Source organism: Colobus angolensis, unplaced genomic scaffold (genome assembly GCF_000951035.1).
Source record: "Colobus angolensis palliatus isolate OR3802 unplaced genomic scaffold, Cang.pa_1.0 Scaffold8, whole genome shotgun sequence".
In the NCBI taxonomy this organism is placed as follows: Eukaryota; Metazoa; Chordata; class Mammalia; order Primates; family Cercopithecidae; genus Colobus; species Colobus angolensis.
The window spans coordinates 1,971,062-1,992,519 of record NW_012121820.1 but is presented as its reverse complement, the minus strand read 5'-3'; the positions used below and the strand labels follow the sequence as shown (position 1 = coordinate 1,992,519).

At 37.8% G+C, this 21,458-nt stretch overlaps 1 protein-coding gene across 1 annotated transcript in view; it reads right to left on the bottom strand.

The window, feature by feature from the left end:
• Positions 1-21,458, bottom strand: part of ACAA2 (acetyl-CoA acyltransferase 2) — a 29,061-nt gene that overhangs the window by 6,594 nt on the left and 1,009 nt on the right. The window contains exons 2-7 of the mRNA XM_011928798.1: positions 10,597-10,763; positions 7,299-7,427; positions 5,600-5,716; positions 3,807-3,954; positions 1,836-2,011; positions 1,158-1,287 (exon numbers count right to left, since the gene is read on the bottom strand). Of these exons, the coding sequence (XP_011784188.1) occupies positions 1,158-1,287; positions 1,836-2,011; positions 3,807-3,954; positions 5,600-5,716; positions 7,299-7,427; positions 10,597-10,763 (867 nt within the window). The remainder of the gene's footprint in view (positions 1-1,157; positions 1,288-1,835; positions 2,012-3,806; positions 3,955-5,599; positions 5,717-7,298; positions 7,428-10,596; positions 10,764-21,458) is intronic.

Below are 21,458 nucleotides of genomic sequence, written 5' to 3'. Positions count from 1 at the left end.
TGCCAGCTTTCTTAGGAATTCTATACAGAGATACAGAGTCTTCTCTAAGGGACATGGCAGCAAATATGGTTGAGTATTAATCCCAAATCAGCGTAAGTGGTATTGTTCGAGTAGAACCCGTAGGCTTACACTGAAGGATCTCTGAGATGGCAGGCTGGTAACAGGTTCTCCTCCTTCTCTCTTGGAACCTACCTCAAAACAATTTAGTTACTCAAAAAAGGGCTAAACAATCTGAAATCTATACCCTAGTGCAGGCTTTTCCTTAGAGTGGGAGGTTATATGTAGGTGGGATAGATCAAAGTTACTGAGCACCAAATTTTATTTTGCCAAGTGAGGCACCTAATTGGTTCCCTGTTCCCCCAGAGAATGACAGGAACTATTAAAATTCAGCATCATGTGTGGTTCCTAGGAGTGCATCCAGCAGTAGAGTTCCAAATTTTTTCCAGCTAGTACTTTACCAATCTAAATAATTATTTATAAGTCTTTATTTTGCTAATACTCACCTGAGCAAGAGGAATTATTATTTTGACTTTCTGAAACTATGCATTTAACTCACAGTGAAGAGAGCACTTGATTTCAGAGAGACTTGGATTCATACCCTGGCTGTCACTTACTGATTTGGAACCTTACAAGACAACCTCCCTAAGCCTCAATTTTCTCATTCACAAAGAAGTCTCCCTTACTGGAGACGTGGGAAGACTGAATGAGGTACTTTCATTGTGTGTACAACAACCAGCAAGGAGCTGCGGTACCACCTTCTCCACATAGCCTTCTCTATTTCACCCCAGGATTTCTCCCATCTCATAATTTATTTTATCCTGTCAGGATCACGTTTCTGTTTCGATTATTTCTGTTATTTTCTGTGTGTTGATTTCTAAACTCTCAAAGGAACAATAAGATATGATTACTGTGTGTTGATTTTTTAAATCTCAAATGGACACTAAGATATGATTACTTCCTCCATGGAGTTTACACGGTCTTGGTTTTTCTATTGTGTCTAGGATAGTTCTTCATAAAGATTTTTTATTTAAACTGATCACCAATCTTCTTTTCCCTACAGGTGACCTTGGTATGGCTACTTTTTCAGGACTCTAAATGCCAAAGAAGACTTATCTCCAGAAATATTATAGAACCGGTTTATTTTACTACAAACTTACCAATACCCATGATAGAGGGATCACATCCAGATACAAAGTAGCCCACAATTCTTGCCAGTGGTGTGAAGTTATGCTTCTTAACAGCATCTTCACTAGCTATGATAACAGCTCCAGCACCATCAGCTATCCCCTTGAAAATAAAAATACTAGAATAACTAAAGGCTAAAATAATCCAGTTAATCAAGGTTTGAACTAATAGAGTAGTAGTATCAGGAATATGGCAGTACATAGGAAGCCAGTGCACAATCTGAGATACAACTAGAAAAGTGGTACTCTGGTGGATGAAGGAGATTTTTTAAGGTACAGAACACAACTTTACTAAAGAAAAAGGAAAAGGGTGTCAAGGAAAAACTTCTTTCTAGATGTGAGTAGATGTAAGAAAAAATACGATGAACTGTATGCATGAGAAAAAAAAAGTTTGAAAACCAAAATAAGCCAGTTAGATTTGTTTCTGAAATGTCTTAGTTCTGAAAAAACTAAGAAATCAGAAGAGTATTATATAAATATGAAAAGATTTTGTGTGGGACTATGAAAACCTAAATTGATTGAATATGAACACTATTAGTTTAAGCTAAACAACTAAAGACTGGCATAAAAAGTATTTACAAGATACTTCATGATTATCTTGCGTTGAACACATCAGGAAGAATTGAAGCTAATCTGTGTGGTGATACCAACCGATGCATTCCCTGCAGTGACAGTTCCATCTTTCTTGAACACTGGAGGAAGTTTCTGTAACTGTTCCAGGGTGGTTTGGGGCCGAGCATGCTCGTCTACCTGCATTGTCTGTTTTCCTTTCTTTGTCTTCACTTCAATTGGTGCCATTTCATCATTAAAGTAGCCAGCATCATTAGCTGAAAAATAGTAGAAAGACTATCATAAGAATAAAAGAAACATGAAAATAAGTCAAACATATTCAATTTCTGATCTACCCTTTCCTCAGAGTCTACTTTAAAATTGAGTCTTTATTATTTATTTATTTTCAAGGTGGAGTCTTGCATTGTCGCCCGGGCTAGAGTGCAATGGCACAGTCTCAGCTCACTGCAACCTCTGCCTCCCGGGTTCAAGCGATTCTCCTGCCTCAGCCTCCCCAGTAGCTGGGATTATAAGCACTCACCACCATGCCCGGCTAATTTTTTTATATTTTTAGTAAAGACAGGGTTTCACCATGTTGGCCACGCTGGTCTCAAACTCATGACCTCATGATTCGCCCTCCTTGCCTCCCAAAGTGCTGGGATTACAGATGTGAGCCACCGCACTCAGCCTGAGTCTTTACTATTTACTTACACAACTTATCTTCCATATTGGAGGATTCATGATACCATCATGTGTTTATGTAGATGCATTTTGCATCTTTTAAAAATTATATTTTTAAAAATTATATTTTAATTTTTTCACCACCATTTTTTTTAACCAGGTACTGCTAAGAGTGTTAGCAGCATTTGTCTGTTAGCTATGACGTAAAGGCACTAAGTGGATTTAATGCCCCTTTTAAACTTCTTTTGGTGAGATAAGCAATTAAAAAGTTACCAAGTTATCTATGCCACAAAGTAATCTAACAAACTTAACAGTGATAGGCAACCCGAAGAAATTATGGGAGCAATCACTAACATAATTATAAGTAAAACATCTTACCTACTTTGACCTCCACTGACTAGAATGTACTGTAGTAATCTACAGCTTCAGAAATAGGGTCAAGAATCATACTAACCTAATTTGGTATCACTTTACAATTGGCAAAATACTTTCTTTATATGCCCTTATGTGGTTTTACAACAACCTTATTAGATAAATAGGGAAGGCAAATATTGTTATCTCTATTTTACAGAGGTTCAGTGAATAAATGATTTGACTGAGCTTGATAACTTGTGCATGGTAGAAGTAGAAACAGAACTGATAACTCTTGACTTCCAGACCAATCCTCTTCTACTATGAACATGTAACTAAAAAAACACCGATGAGTTGGATTCCACTTACCCTTCTGAAATGCTAAGATGGACTTTATCCTCATTACTTCAAGCATTTAATACTTCTAAATAAGCGTTTCCACTTGCTTTAACAGTTTAATTTTTAAAATATCACATTTCTTGAACTGCTGTCACATTGCCTGTTTTGGACTGGCGCTATAGCAACCTGCTGTGCTACACCAGGGCACTCTAACTAGAGTCTCAGACTAGTTCTAAGTCTCGGAAATGATTCTTAATTAGGAGTGGGAGAAGGAAAGCATAAAAGACCCAGTGGGTCTTTTCCAAACACATTACCCCTGCTTATGATTATGATATGGCTTGTGGGAGAGGACATCCTCTATATTCCAGTTTCCACAGTGAGCTATCACCTCTGACAGAGTGTATCATATTCCTCAGCATGTTCTACTGACAACAGGACCAGTTCAGCACAAATTCAAGGGTCCATCTAAGGTCAAGTAGCAATACCACTTTTTAAGTAGTATTAACTTTTTCAAAACAGAAACTCCCAGTTAATTTTGCAATAATTAATAAAATATCTAATCATCTAAAAACAAATAATGAAAAGATGTAATAATTCTTAAAGGTATGATTTGTAAATATTATATAACCATAATAGAAATGATGAAAATATTTCCTATGGATATTTATTCTATAGATACTGATATTTTCCAATTTCACTCACCAGCTTTCCATCTCTGCTGTGACTGCAGGGCATATTTGTCACATTCTTCTCTGCTTATTTTGTGTTTTACAGCAAGATTCTCTGCAGTCATTGCCATGGGGAGCTGGACATGCTGATCTGTTAATCCTGCCCATAAAGAATCTTCCAGCTATTAAAAGACATTAATAAAGTGACTTTTTTTTTTTTTTTTTGGAGACGGAGTCTTGCTCTGTAGCCCAGGCTGGAGTGCAGTGGCCGGATCTCAGCTCACTGCAAGTTCCGCCTCCCGGGTTTTTATGCCATTCTCCTGCCTCAGCCTCCCGAGTAGCTGGGACTACAGGCGCCCGCCACCTCGCCCGGCTAGTTTTTTGTATTTTTTTAGTAGAGACGGGGTTTCACCGTGTTAGCCAGGATGGTCTCGATCTCCTGACCTCGTGATCCGCCCGTCTCGGCCTCCCAAAGTGCTGGGATTACAGGCTTGAGCCACCGCGCCCGGCCAATAAAGTGACTTGTTAAGGCATTACCTTTTAAAAGTAATATAAGTTCTTTAAATTTAAATAACACTTCCAATAAACAAAAGCAAAATTAAGACTTTCTGATAACCATTTACTATTTTCATATTCCTATTCAGCTCTGGGATATTTTCTAAAAACATGCAATGTTTTTGAAAACATTCAATGTCACACAATAAAATGCACACATTCCCTGTCCCTCTCTAAATATGGGTCTAAGAACAGCCAACAGGACTAGACATGCATGGTGAGATCACAGAAGTTACCCTATAATCAAAAACTAAATCCTCAAGGTCATATTTTGTAGAAAACCTGACAGTGAGTCTTCATGCAATGTTTTCTTATAGCCACCTTTGTAAACCAGCCCTGAGTTCTGTAATAAAGAGTATATCTTTTTCATCCTGTGCCTCAGTGACAGGAATAGCTGGTTCTATCAGTTACTATGAGGCTGAAAAGAATTTGGGACAGGTTCTCAGAGTCACAGAAAGGTTGTTAATTATTATTCAAGTAGTTAGAGTCTCTGCTAAGTGTGTCCCACTTTGCTGCCTCATCAACGTTTGACTCAGTGACTTGTCTTTATAAAGGTTATCTCAAATGTGTTTTGTGGCTAAAATCCGCATAGATTCTCTTAAGTCTCATTCCTTTCAACTTTCAAAAAGGTCAGGTGAGAAACTGGGTGAACAGTGTAAGTCAAACATTACTATTGAAAATGCTAAAAAATATAAAATGTCAGTAGCCCTTTCACATAGGAATGAGAAGAAAACATAATTCTTTATCAGTATTGTACTATCATTCTCAAGTTGTAGCTCTCAAAGATAAAATCAGTTTTTGTTTGATTTGGGACAATATAATCTGTATTCAAAGACGTTTTGTGTGATGAAGAAGAAATCTATTCTGAGATTGTCCCAGAAATAAAACTTCTATAAGTCACATTAAAGATTTAATTACTCAGATTACTAATTGTTTAGTAGGGAGATTAATTCACTCTTTTGTCTATCTTTTTAATCCACTTCTTCCCTTCCTCCACCTCTCCCATGCTTATGGCCACTTACACAGGATAATTATACTACTAGAGGTCTGCTGAGATAGAATCAAATTTCATATGGGTTAAAAATGTCAAAACTAACAACCAAAATAGAGTTTTGAAATAGTTTACAAACTTCTAATCATTCATATCTTGCCAATCCTCATCAACAAAATTGGTATCAAAATTAGTTTTCTCTCCCATAAAAAGGTATGTTGTTAAAAGTACTTATATAATGCTAATAAGAACTAATTCTTCTAAATTTTTATGGTTCCAACCTTGATATCTGATCCAAGCTTGGTTCCAAAACGCACATTTCTGACATAGTAGGGAGCTTGGCTCATGCTTTCGGTTCCTCCACATAAAACAACTTCAGCGTCTTTAACACAAATTTCCTATTTAAAAACAAACAATAAAAACTCCTTTAACCATACCCAATGTATTAAGAAACACACTGATTTTACAAATTAATGGTAAATCCAACAAATATTGTACCCTAGCTTACAGTGTCTCAAAAGGAAATGCTTTTAAAGTAACTGTAAAGCAAACGCTAAAGTATCCATTACCAAGACGTAGGGGTAGAAAACTAAAAGGTTTCAATCATGTTTGCCTGAGTAACAGGCCCTACCTACATTTGGCTAAGAATAGTAATACTTAACACAATATAAACCTTGAAAATCAACAGAGATATTAATATCTGGCATAAATGTACAGCAGATAATAAAGGACAAACCCTTTAAAAAGGCAAAAGAAAAATTTATCCCATTAATGGAGGTATCTGAACGAGACCAGAGATTTACAAGAACTAGTTCAATCTAGGTGGCACATAACAAGGAAATCATTTCATTTTTCCAACACTTTCCACTGTTTGCCTTTCTCAGAAAAGCAGCAAATAATGAGCCTCTAAGAAAACCTGATGTTTCTTAAAATTATTACTAGGAAAACTGAGGTCACTATTTAAGATACATCGTTACAGAAACAAATTAATGTGAAAATTGTTTATTAAAATATGCCTCTGTCTCTTATTTTTTTTTGTAATAAAATGAAGACTTTTACAAATGAAATTGAATTTCACTTTACTCTCTTCCCTGTGTTCAAAGAAACAAATGTATTTAACCAACCGTCCTTTAAAAAGGTCAAACTAGTTTGTACTTCTAACAGTATCATTCACTTCCTTTGAAATAAAACACATTTCCTCATCCTCTCCTAAATTCTTGAGAGTTCCTGCTTGCCTCACAGTCTTTATTCAGTGCCTCACAGTTAACCCTCACAGACCTGGGTTCAAATTCTACGACTCAGTAACCTTAATGGCTTTAATAATCAGTTTCCTTGCCTGTAAAATGAGAATAATAATAGTTCTTGCTTCATAGGATGGTTGTAAGATTAAATGAGATATTGAATGTAAATCTAGCAGGGTGCCTAGCATGTAGGAAGCACTCGAAAAGAATGATGAACATATTAACTTTTACAAATACTGTAGTAAAGTATATACATATATAATACTTACCATTTTAACCATTTTTAAGTGTACAGTTCAGTGGCATTAAGTGTATTCATAGTGTGATGCAACCATTACCACCACCCATCTCCAGAATGCTCTTCATCTTGCAAAACAAACTCCATATCCATTAAACACTAACTTTCCCTCACCAGCCCCCGGGAACACCATTCTACTTTCTGTCTCTATGAATTTGACTACTCTAGGTATCTCAAAGAAGTAGAAACATACAGTATTTGTCCTTTTGTGACAAGCTTATTCCACTTTTAGGTTCATTATTAGCTTTTTTTTTTCTTTTTTTTTGGAGACAGGGTCTCACTCTGTTGCCCATGGCTGGAGTGCAGTGGTATGATCACGGTTGACTTGACCTCCAGGGCTCAAGCAATCCTCCCTAAAGCTAAAGTGTTATATTGCAGTGGGACATTTCTTCTAGTAACTATTAACATATTTTCAGAGAATTTAAAAAATGTTGTCCATACCTGACATCCATTCACAATGGACTGGAAACCAGAACCACAGAGCCTATTAATCGTGAGAGCTGGGGTCTCCTTTGGGACTCCCACACGCAAACCCACATGCCTTGCCAAATATATAGCATTTGAAGAACTCTAGAAGAGAGAAGGAAAAGAAAAATAATATCCTCTATAAATCTAGTAATTAAGAACAAGCACTAAATACATGGAAATGTTGGCAATCTATCAAAAATGAGAAACCATATGGCTCTAAGGTAGGACAAAACACATCTAAGTACAGCATATTGTATCTAACACGTGTTTACACTTTGACTAAAAACTATACTCAACAGGGTTTTTCTCTATTTTTTTATTGGGGTAAAATACACATAACAAAATTTACCATTTTAACCATTTTTAAGTATATAGTTCAATGGTATTATTTAAATACATTCATAATGTGTAACCATAGTCAATTGGTTTTCAAATATAGTAAAGATAATTGCCACTTAGAGAAATCCCACTAAGTCCTTAATATAAGACAGAAATTTATAACAATTAGAGTTATTTAAAAATGGAATAGGCTATCCTAAAGTAGTATGCTCCTTAACAGAGGAAGTATCTGAGGCTGTGGTTCTCAACCTTGGTTGCAGGCTGGAATAACCTAGGAAGCTTTATTAACATACTCATGCTCAAGTTCCTAAGCAAATCAATTAAACCAGAAAGGCTGGAGGTGGGGCCTGGGCATCAGTAGTCACTTTTAAAAAGCATCCCAAGTAATTCTAATGTAAAACAGGCTGAGGACTGCATACTTAGGGAGAAGACAGATGAATGATTGGTCAGGAGAGTAAGAGGTAGGAGTAGACCACCGTTCCCCAAACTTTGAAATGCATACAGGGGCATCTTGTTATAATAAAATGTAGGTTCTGAATCAGCAGGTCTACGTCTGCCTGAGATTCTGCATCTCTAACCATTTCCCTGGTGAAGCTGATGTTGCTAGTCCAAGAACCACACTTTGAATAAAAAGAATGCCTTAAAAAAAAAAAAATAGTAACAACCAAAAACATTAACAGCCTGTTTTGGAAGCTGTTAGCAAAAGCAAAAACAAGTCTGACAAAATGTAAAAAATTGGTCTATCAAGCTACAGGGTTTTAGGATGTTCATTGTACTATTCTTTTAACTTTTGTGTAGGTTTCAGGTTTTTCAAAACTCAACAAATTCAGCACATTTATAAGTTAAGGGTTTTGAATACAGATGAAACTGGGAGGAACTCAGTATAACGTCAATTAATCTACTAACCGTTTCCATTTGTTGACTGAGATGAAATTATCTTATTTTACAAATTAATGTCATTAAAAAAATTCTTGGTCAATGGATATTCTTTTGCCAAGGTTTGTCAAATATTGCATATCAACAGAATAAAAAAAATTTACACGATCATCTCAGTCAACAGAAAAAGCATTTGACAAAATCCAATACCCTTTTATGACAAGAACACTGAACAAACTAGGAACGGATGGCAACTTTCTCAATCTGACAAAGGGAATCTATAAAAAATCCACAGCTATCATCATACGTAAAGGTGAAAGGCCAGATGCTTTCCCCCTATAATCAGGAATAAGACAAAGATATCCATTTCTTATAACTTCTATTCAACATTGGAGATTCTAGCCAGGGTAATTAGGGAAGAAAAAGAAAAAGAATCCACATTGGATTTCATTGTTTCTTAAAAAATAAGTAAAACTCATTTATTCCAAATGATATTTAATAATATTAAACTCAATTAGAAAAGCAGCTTTGTGGTATTTGTCAAATGTCATTCGAAGCATATTCTGTTCTCTCTTAACCATAAAGGCCTAACCTCAAATATTTACCTGTTAAGCACTTAACATCCTTACAAGAAAACTCTATCTTGGCCTGACAGAAAACTTAAGGCAAGAAAAACTGTCTTTAGGAACAGAGGCACAAACACAATTAAACTAATACTATTTATAGTGACTTTGTGTTATAAAGTTTGAGAGAATACATGCTGGGAAAAAAATATATTTTAGAAGGAAAACTTTAAAATTCTAGAAAACACAAAAACCAAAAGTATCCAATTTCTATTTAATCTGTTCCAATGCCTTCTTAGGTCAGAGGTAAAAGCTACAAAATAAAATAAAAACAACAAAAGACAATATCAAGAATTCTTTATGAAAATGTTTTAGGTTCAACAGACATAACTGCCAAAGAAAAAAAGTCACTGCTTTTTCTGGATGTGAAGATACACAATGGCAAGATGAACAGAATCAAGTTCAAATGCAAGGCCTAGTGATTTCTGTGTCCACTGTCATTCTCTTTCCTTTAGCAATGATCACATCATTGACATCTTTAAATATATATATCATATATACACCTGTGTATATATGAAAGATATAGAAACTGATCAAATATATATTATATATATATAATCTTTTTCATTAGATTATTACCTCCTTTTAGTCCACCTTGGGTACCATAGCACATATAATAGCCTCTAACTAGGTATCCAATAAATGTTTGTATACTCTAAAGGAATTCTGAATTATCAATTACCTGCATATGAGTGATTGATTTTGTATATCACACATAGCAAGACAGAGGGTAATAAAGCATCTTATTTCTTACAACAAACACTGATCAAGCTCCTACAATGTGTAAGAAAATTAGGGGAGGTGTGCTGTATTGCTTGGGTTTACTAAGGTGGCATATAGAGAAAATCAATTAACTTCAAGTAAGCCAAGGAGGTCAATCTGCTATTTAGGAAGCACTGAAATGCATCCCAAGTCAGATAGACATACAGTTTCTAGAGCATATGATGCTTTGAATTATGCATGACATTGATTCTGGAGTCACAGAAATTACTAAAATTACAAATGTATGAAGTCTGTAACTATTGGCTGGGAGTGGTGCCTTATGCCTGTCATCCATCCCAGCACTTTGGGAGGCCAAGGCAGGCGGATCACGACGTCAAAAGATTGAGACCAGCCTGGCCAACATGGTAAAACCCTGTCTCTACTAAAAATACAAAAATTAGCTGGGCTTGGTGGTGCACGCCTGTAATCCCAACTACTCGGGAGGCTGAGGCAGGAGAATCACTTGAACCTGGGAGGCAAAAGTTGCAGTGAGCCAAGATTGCACCACCGTACTCCAGCCTGGCAGCAGAGTGAGACTCCATCCCAAAAAAAAAAAAAAAAAAAGGTCTATAACTATTAACTTGTTTACCATTATGATATGTTAAAGGAATTATTTTTAGAAACTGATCAAACAAGCAATAGGAGTGAATACCTTCCTTTACCCTACTAACCTGCGTGACATTGCCTATAATCACACTGTCAACAGTTTCAGGTGAAACTTTGCCAGCAGACAAGGCAGCCTTGGCGGCAAATTCAGACAAGTCAGTAGCAGTGAAGTCTTTCAGAAGACCTCCATAAGCTCCAAAGGGTGTTCGCTTAGCAGCAACGACAAACACACCTATTGCAACAGAAGAGATTTGTAAGCCATCACAGATTAGTAAATACCTCTAAATGCTTCAAATAATCTCACCGTGAAACCTTACACAATTTAAAATTAGATGATAGAAATTTCTGTTAGGCAATAATACCTAGAATAAGTCACACCCATGGAAGCAGAGTCTTAAGGATCACCAGTTTGACAGTTTGATCTTTACCTACGTGCAGGTACCAAGAACTGCACTGCATGCTGTTAAGGAAGGAGACCACCACTTCTCCTGTGCGCCACCCCCCACCCCTTGCCTAGTTTATAAGACAGTAGGAAAAGAAAAAAGCAAAAAGTTAAAAAGAAACAGAAGTAAGATAAATAGCCAGATGGCCTAGTGCTACCACCCGGCCCTGGTAGTTAAAATAATGATGATAATAATGATAGTATCAATCCCTGACCTAAACTACTTGTGTTATCTCTAAATTCCAGACATTGTATGAAAAAGCATTGCAAAACTTTCTGTTGTGTTAGCTTATGCATGTAGCCCCCAGGCACACTCCCCATGCTTGCTCAATCTATCACCGTCCTTTCATGTGGACCCCTTAGAGTTGTAAGCCCTTAAAAGGGCCAAGAATTCCTTTTTGAGGGAGCTCTGCTTTTAAGATGCAAGTCTGCGGATGCTCCCGGCCAAATAAAGCCTCTTCCTTCTTTAAGCCAGTGTCTGAGGAGTTTTGACTGCTGCTCGTCCTGCTACACTGTGATGTAAAGCCATTCTGGTTAGACAACTTTCTTGTTCTCTGATGCTTCACAATGCTAGAAACATTTGTTGAGAACTAAAATCCTTCTATGTGCTGGAGTATATTGCCTAGTATTACAATAAAAGAATCTCCAAACTAGAAGGTGCCTTAGGGTTGTCTGAGGTCAACCACTCACTCTATTAAGAACTCCCTCTAAAAATTCCTGACAAAAGGTTCTCTCTAAACCTCTGCCAGAAAACTTTCAGTAGGAGGACATACTCTACTGCACGAAGCAGTGTGCTGATCAATGGACAACATAAACTAATGATATTGTTGGTTTTTTTTTGACAGAGTTTTGCTCTTGTTGCCGAGGCTGGAGCACAGTGGTGTGATTTCAGCGCACTGCAACCTCCGCCTCCCGGGTTCAAGTGATTATCCTGCCTCAGCCTCCCAAGTAGGTGGGACTACAGACACCCGCCACCACGCGCAGCTAATTTTTGTATTTTTAGCAGAGACGGGGTTTCACCATGTTGCCCAGACTGGTCTTGAACTCCTGACCTCAGGGGACCCACCTGCCTTGGCCTCCCAAAGTGCTAGAATTACAGGTGTGAGCCACCTGCTCCTGGCCCCAACAAATGATATTTCTTTATATTGAACTAACTCAGCTTACAAAGTCTTCCATCCACCAATTCTAGTTCTATCCAAAAGCACCAACACAGACAGAGATGTAGTTTATAGAATATGCTGCTTTGAATTTGAATTATATATGCCACCAGTTCTAGAGTCACAGGATGACTCAAGTTACAGACTGCAAATAATAAGGTGAACTATTGTAATACCTAACCTTGTTTTTTACTAACTTTGTTTTTAGACTCTCCCTTTCTCCCTTAATCACCTAGCCTTGTTTCCACATGAATAAGCTCTCCCTTAGCTGAGACAGCCGGATGAGGACGAACTCCATTTGGCTCCGTTATTTGCAAGGCTTCAAGGACTCCTTACCTACCCACTTTCTCAACGAGTTAACTTGTTTAAGCAGACTCTCAACATACCAAAGAGTCCAATTAATGGATAAGGTACTGAAGCAAGCAATGTACAAGTTCCCAGGGTTTTGCTCAAGAGATAACACCATAAAGCCTTGAGTTTGTGTCCGGCAGAGCACACATATATAACATCTTAGGAAAGATTTAGAGCCCCTGCACCTGGAACTGTTTGTTTCTCTGTAACCATTTGTCTTTTTAACTTTTTTACATGTTTTCATTTCTGTAGAATTGTTGCAACTGAGCTCCCCCTCCCCTTCCTAACCCGAAGTATAAAAGAATCTCAAGCCCCTTCCTCAAGCCGGAGAGAATTTCGAGTATTAGCCGTCTCTCGGTCGCCGGCTAATAAAGGACTCTTAAATTTGTCTCAAAGTGTGGCGTTTCTCTAACTTGCTCAGGTACAACACTATTATCTTTTACTCTTAGAAAAAAAATGGGCAAAACAGGTTACCTTCTACATGTGTATCCCCCACCTCCAGTATCTGAAGTCAGCTAACCTGTAAGTCCCCAAACCCAGTGACTCTCATCTCAGGTAAATTAAAGGCATTCTTTCAATAGTTCTTTATTTGACATTAATTCTGACTGCTTTCCTCTAAGAAGACACTGTAGTTTGCCAAAATCCTATTAAAATGTGTCCCTTAGAATATAACAAAACAGCATGCGTTTTATTTAAACACAAAGAATACAGACGAATTATCTATACATCTATTAATACACACTAAGACTATATATTTGCAGCATCACTATTAGTTAAATCGGTGTCCTTGTACGAATAAATGAAAATCACCCCTTCCCAATCACCTACTACCATCTGCCAAAAAAGCCTGTGACTGTACACTATATGATTATGATTTGAGTGGTACTCACTCATCATCATTAGAGCTGTCCAGTGCAAAACCGGCATATCAGTAAGCAGCATCAGTTATAGCCATTTCATCATATTGACATTCATTAGGTGTCTACTAAATACCAGACATTTTATTACTTTACACACAGAAGTTAATCTTCCCAACAACTCTGCAAGGTAAATATTATAGCTAACATAGAGGGGACACTTACTATGCAATAGACTTCATGCTAGCACTTTGCATATACTAACTTTATTCTCTCCAAAACAATCTAAGCGCACATTTCCACATCTTGTCAGGAAATCATGGGACTTTTGGCAATCGGTTTGTGATAAGATACTGACCTACAAATTAGACTATTCAAGCATTATACCACTATTGGTATCTAAGTATAATCTTCCCGTTTATGTCTATGATCTTTTTCATCAAACAAACCAAACTTAGCCTAAAATATTTCTATTTCAACCTCTCTTTTCATTCCTACTTTGAGAAATTTGCAGTTTAAAGGAATATAAGGAGCAATATATATAACTATAATTTAGAACAGATCCACTCAGTTCTTTACAGATACAAATTCAGATAGTTACGGGTACAAAAGGTCATAAATACTACTTGGGTGCATTACAAATGTTTTGTTCCAGTAAATGGGTTATTCTGTACCATGATGCCTTCCTGAATCTTTTCAAGTTTCTTCTCATCCTCCTTCCTTAACAGTCTCAGCCGATTTTTATATCAGCGTTTTTTTTTTTTTTTTTTTGAGACAAAGTCTTGCTCTGTGCCCAGGCTAGAGTGCAGTAGTGTGATCACAGCTCACTGCAGCCTCAACCTCTGCAGCCTTGACCTCCCCAACTCAAGTGATCCCCCTGCCTCAGCCTCCCAAGTAGGTAGGACTACAGGTGTGTGCCACTACACCTGGCTAATTTTTACTTATTATTATTATTTGTAGAGATGGGCTCTTGCTATGTTTCCCAGGCTGGTCTCGAACTCCTGGGCTCAAGCAATCCTCCCACCTTGGCCTCCCAAACTGCTAGGATTATAGGCATGAGCCACTGCACCTGGTCTATCAGTGGTTGCTTTATGTCATTCGTCTTTCCTCTTTCCATGCCTTTTTCCTAATTTCATTAGTTCTGCTTCCGGTCATGGCCTGCTATGCTCCTATCTGACCAACACTCCAACAGAAAACAATGAAAAACTCCAGACAATATATAAGAACAACTACTACCTGAAGGTCTTGGAAATGAACACAACTAGACAGGTAAGGAGAAGAGTTGATACTCAGAGGAAGAGAACAGAACAGGGTAAGTGCCCAATTTATTTATAGCAACTAACTTGAAGATTAACAGTCCGTGATGCATGGAATGGCTAGAACTCTGAAACGCACAGTCTTACTGGCTTGAAGAATCAGAGAAAAAAGTTCATGGTAAGCACAGCCACTAGAAAGTGATGGAGAATCTGGGAAAGAAGAGCACCATAGAGGGAGATTCCAAATTTCACATATAAACTCTGCCAAGATATTTGGCTGACTCTTTAGCTATTCATGTGTAGGTCAGACTACAAGCACCTAAGCCAAGCCTTAAAAACTGAACTTAGATTTAAGCTGTTGCCCACTACAAGGGGAGACACAGTTTATCATGGGGGTGCATGGGGGTGATTTTGTAGGCAAGTTAACTGCGTACAAAAAATAAATAGCCAACCAATCAGTAAGTCAGTTCTGTCTGCAGGATTACAACAGACTCCAGTCTCCACAATGTTTCATCTGCAACGTTCATAATACAATTCAAAATTAATCCACATATGAGGAAACAAAAAATATGACTCATTTTCAAGAAAAAAGACAACAGAGACCAACCCCAAGAAGACCCAGATGCTGAAATTAGCAGACAAGGATTTTAAAATAGCTATCTATTATAACTATGACCAAGGATGTAGAAGAAAATATGCTCCTAATAAAACACAGAACATCTCAGCAAAGAAATACATACTATAGAAATCCAAAATGGAAATTCCAAAACTGAAAAATACCTGAAATAAAAAATTCCCTGGATGGACTTAACAGTAGAATAGAAATGAAAGGAGAAAAATTCAGTGACTTTGAAGATAAATAGAAATTATCCAATCTGAAGAACAGATGAAAAAAAAAGATTAAAAAACAAAGCCAGAACCTCAAGGTCTGACAAAGGAGGAAGGGCAATTCACTGGAAAAGGATAGTCTTTCCAACAAATAGTGCTGCAACAATAAAATGTCCATATACTAAACAAAATGAATCCAGGCAAAAATGTCTTGTGGCTCAAGCCTATAATTTCAGCTACTCAAGAGGCTGAGGTGGGAGGACTGTGTCAGGATTAGGAGTTTGAAATCAGTCTGAGCAATACAGCAAGATCCCCATCTCTAAAAAATGTAAAAAATTAGTTGGGTATAGTGGCATGTGCCTGTAGTCCCAGCTATTCAGGAGGCTGAGTTCAAGGCTACCGTGGGCTACAATCAAGTCACTGCACTCCAGCCTGGGTGACAGAGTGAGACCTCTTACCTAAAAAAAACAAAAATGAAAACAAAGAGCTCATAGACTTAAATATAAAATGCAAAACTCTTAGAACATACGAGAAAAATCTACATGGCTTTTGGTTTGGTGATAACTTTTTAGATCTAACACCAAAAGCAGAATCTATGAAGGGAAAACTTAAGTTGGACTTCTTAAAATTGAAAACTTCTGGCTGTGTGCAGTGGCTCATGCCTATGATCCCAGCACTTTGGAAGGCCGAGGTGGGAGGATTGCTTGAGCCCAGGAGTTTGAGACCAGCCTGGGAAACATGATGAGACCCTGTCTCTACAAAAAATTAAGAAAACAGCCGAGTGTGGTAGTGTGTGCTTGTGGTCCCAGCCATTTGGAAGGCTGAAGTGAGGGGACTGCTAGAGTCCAGGAGGTCAAGGCTACAGTGGTCGTGTTCACACCACTGTACTCCAGCCTGGACAACACAGTGGGACCCTCTAAAAACAAATGAATAAATAACTTCTGCTCTCAAAAGATGCTGTTAAAAGAATGAAAAGACAAGCCACAGACTGGGAGAAAGTATTTATAAAAACACCTAACTGATAAGGGACTGATATCCAAAACATACAAAGTGTTCTTAAAGCTCAGCAATTAAAAAAAAAAAACAAACCCACACAACCCAATTTAAAAATGGGCAAAAGATCTGAACAGATACCTTACCAGAGAAGATACAGAGATGGCAAATAAGCATATGCAAAGATGCTCAACATCATATGTCATTAGGGAATTGCAAATTAAAACAACAATGAGATACTACTACATAACTTTGGTCTTTTGGATTTTAGAAAGGCTAAAATCCCAAACACTGACAATACCAAATGCTGGTGAGGATGTGGAACAACAGAAATTCATTCATTGCTGGTGGGAATGCAAATGGTATGGCCGGCTTGGAAGACTCTTTGGCAGTTTCTTATAAAACTAAACATACCTAACCATATGTATGATACAGCAATCATGTTTCTTGTATTTACCTAAATGATTTGAAAACTTATGTTCAAACAAAAACATGCACACAAATCTTTATTCATAATTGTCAAAACTTGAAGGCAACCACGATGTCCTATTGGGGGAACCCGCCCCCAATATTTCAATGTAGGTTCTTTCTATTTTCCCTAAGTGTCAGCCGGTCTGAGAAATAAAGAGAAAGAGTACAAAGAGACAAAGAGAGGAATTTTACAGTTGGGCCGCTGGGGCTAACATCACACATCGGTAGGTCCATGATGCCCACCTGAGCCGCAAAGCCAGCAGGTTTTTATTAAGGACTTCAAAAGGGGAGAGGGTATACGAACAGGGAGTAGGTCACAAAGATCACATGCTTCAAAGGGCAAAAAGGAAAACAAAGATCACATGTTTCTGAGGCCAATAAAGATCACAAGGCAAAGGGCAAAGCAAAGATCACAAGGCAAAGGGCAAAATCAAAAACTCCTGATAAGGATCTATGTTCAGCTGTGCACATATGGTCTTGATAAACATCTTAACAGAAAACAGGCATCAAGAGCAGAGAACGGTCTGACCTCAAATTTACCAGGGAGTGTTTTTTTCCCCATCCTAATAAGCCTGAGGGTACTGCAGGAGACCAGGGTGTATTTCAGTCCTTATCTCAACCGCATAAGACAGACACTCCTAGAGCGGCCGTTTATAGACCTCCCACCAGGAATGTAATTCTTTTCCTAGGGTCTTAATATTCCTTGCTAGGTAAAAGAATTTAGCGATACCTCTCCTACTTGCACGTCCGTTTATAGGCTCTCTGCAAGAAGAAAAATATGGCTCTTTTTGCCCGACCCCGGAAGCAGTCAGACCTTATGGTTGTCTTCCCTTGTCCCTAAAAATCGCTGTTATTCTGGTTTTTTCAAGGTGCACTGATTTCATATGCTCAAACACACGTTTTACAATCAATTTGTACAGTTAACACAATCATCACAGTGGACCTGAGGTGATGTACATCCTCAGCTTATGAAGATAACAGAATTAAGAGATTAAAGTAAGACAGGCATAAGAAATTATAAGAATATTACTAGGGACGTGATAAATGTCCATGAAATCTTCACAATTTATGTTCCTCTGCCACGGCTCCAGCCAGTCCCTCTGCTCAGGGTCCCTGACTTCCTGCAACAATGTCCTTCAGCAGGTGAATGGATAAACAAACTGTGGTGCAGCCATACAATGAAATATTATTCAGCAATAAGAAGTGAGCTATCAAGTCACAAAAAGAAGGAATCTTAAATGCATGTTGCTAAGTGAAAGAAGAAAGTCTGGAAAGGCTATATCCTGTATGATTCCAACTATATGATATCTGGAAAAGGCAAAGCTATGGAGACAGTAAAAAGATCAGTGCTTGCCAGGGGTTCAGAGACAGGGATGAATAAATGAATCACAGATTATGTTTAGGGTGGTGAAATTAATCTGCATGACACTAGAATACTGACGTCAGTCATTTGCACATTTGTCAAAACCCACAGAACTATACAATGAATGAACTTGAATGCAAAACATGAACTTCAGTGAATAATAATGTATCAATATTAGCTCATCGATTGTAACAAATGTACCACACTAATGCAAGATGTTAATAATAGGGGAAATGGACAGGAAGAGGGAGCATAGGGTATACTCCATACTTTCTGCTCAATTTTTCTGTAAAACCTAAATCTGCTCAAAACAAAGTTTGTTAATTTTTTCTTTAAAGTCAGATAGTAAAAAGACATGGGCAGAACCTCAAGGACTAACAAGTTACAGTCACAGGAGAGGACAGAGAATGGATTTTAAAAAGCATTTGCAGAAATAATAAAGAAGAAATGTCCAAATTTGATAAAAAACATAAATTTACAGATTAAAGCTTAGTAAACCTCAACTCTAATAAACATCAAACATAACACTCTACACCCCCTTCCTCTGCAGCTTGGCACATCATTGTCAAACTTTTGAAATTCAAAGATAACAAAAATACATTAAAGCATCCAGAAATAAAAATGACATATTGCACACATGGAAATGACCCCAACTTCTCCTCAGACACGACAGAGTCTAATTTCATTTGTCTCTCTACAAAGTTCCTTTTATGAGTTTCTCCCCTATGTCTCATATTCTAAGAAAGCGTTTGTGAGACGGCAGTGCTAGTAGTGAAATATGCAATATCTACAAAGGAAAGGGTGTGCATGGGAAAATAAAAACAAAAAAAAAGAACCTCCCCTTTACCTATATTACTTCTTATTTGATGCTCCCAGACTGTAAAGGTTAGCTCAAGTAAGGCCTTAACTGAACTAATACAATTATTTTGAACAGAGAAAATGTTCTCAAACATATATTTTTGGTTTGGGTTTTTTTGTTTGTTTGTTTGGAGACAGGGTTTCACTCTGTCACCCAGGCTGGAGTGCGGTAGTGTGATTTTGGCTCACTGCAGCCTCAACCTCCTGGGCTCAAGCAATCCTTCACCACAGCCTCCCCAGTAGCTGGGACTACAGGCGAGTGCCACCACACCTGGCTAATTTTTGTATTTTTTGTAGAGACTGGGTTTCTCTATTTTAAAAAATAATTTGTTATTATTATTATTTTAAATATTTTAACAAATAATCTGGGATGCACAGATACAAAGACTATAAAGGTTTAAAGGTTTTTTCTTTTAATTTCATAAATTGTATGCCATGTCAATTTTCATTTGATGCCAATTTCACGTGGATACTAAAAGGTCTAAAACTTAACAATCTTTAACACCAAACTGAAATCTCATTTATTGTAAAATACCCTGAAAATTCAGAGGCTAAAAATTTCCCAAGACCTAAAGACAGTGAAGAGACATATTAACCCAGAGTGTAGTGAGTCCAAGTAGCTCCAAGAAAGGGCCCGGGAAGATGTGCTGAGTTGACAGTACAGGAAAAGCACCACTAGGAAAGAAACAGGAGCTCTACCTTTCTATCACATTGTTAGGTAAATATTCACTTAGTATGAGCGACTTCAGGCAGCAACGAGGGAAAATTAAGGAAAGCTGCAGTGGCATCCCGTTGTTTCAGGATTAAGGTAATTTAGCAGCCCTGCCCACTCGCCTTGAAAAAATACACAAACATTCCCAACAAAGTCAGGAGCAGTAGGAGAGCTAAGATCTGAGTGAAAACCTCCTGCCAAGTACTAGGATGGGAGCTAATAAAAACCTAGAACTGTTCTTCTTGTTGAGTGAAATCTGACAAATTAATGATAATCCTTAACAAAATTTAACTCAAATGTGTCCTTTTCCCTATAATCAGTCACATGCTCTTCTTTCTTCCCATCCACCCTGCAAACACTTTGTATGCTGCTTGAGAGAAGCGTATCTTTAATGATTCTAGCCAGCCTGTAACATCACTATTTCAAGCTCAAGGCTTGGGTTCTAGTCACAGCCACTAACTACCTGTGTTATTACACACAACCACTTTACCTCTCTCCACATGAGCGTCCTAATTGGTACGATAAGGAAATGGAAAAAAATACAATCACTAGCTTTAACACTACAGTAAATTGTACCAGAAATGTATAAACTTTCTACTTCCTTAATACAGATGTCAATGTGCATTTTTTTCCTTTCTGAGTTCATAGTATTTGTGAACTTTTCAAATGGGTCTGCATTACAAGAAAGGGTAAGAACCATTGATAAAATATTAAAATGACATCAGTAAAAATATTATTTCCTTTTTAAGAAGATAGCTCATGACAATGCACCTTTTAAATGAAGTGGAAATGCCTCGTCTAAAAAAAATTCACCATGCTGCTTTATGAAGTAAACGTAGTAAATTCAGTCAGGAAGGGCACTGGCAAATGAAATCCACGTTGCAGAAAACTGTAAACACTGCATTTGGTCCCAGAATACCGATTTTTCCCTTCATCTGTTCCCATGCCACTTTGGTTCTTCTGACTTTCAGATCCCCCTAACCAATGCTTAGCTGGCATCTCCACTTGGCTGCTTCACAGGCACCAAAAAGTTTTCTGCCTAAAACTGAATTCTCAATCCTTCTTTCCACATCTATTCCTTTCCCAATGTTCCTCACTCTGTAAGTGGCATCATCATGAACACTTTTCATCAAACCAGGCACTTTTCATCATTCTTGACATTTCCTGCTTATATTTACTCCACCACACCCAATCTACGTTCTATCAAAACCACCCCAAATCTATCTCAACTCATCCCTCCCCTTTTCTCCCCAATTACACTGCCCCACACGAGTCAAAGCCATCATTTGCTGCTCCCTGGACCTCTACAATAGATCCTTAAACGGTCTCTTTGCCATTACACAGACCGCCCCAAATCCGGACAGAGTGGAAATCAGATCCTGTCATTACCCCGCTTTAAATCCCTCTATTGCCTTCCACTGAATTTGGAACAAAACCCCACCTTCTTACAGAGCCCACAGGGCCCTGGAGCACCAAAATGCTTGGTTCTTAGATCCTGTCAAGCTTTTTCCTCTCAGGGCCTCGATACGTGTTCCACCTGAATGCTCTTCGACACGTACATCCTTAAAGTAAGATTCCATTGATTGTGCCCATTTGTTTTGAAAAGGGAGTTTATTACACAGTTGTTTTAAACAAGTTC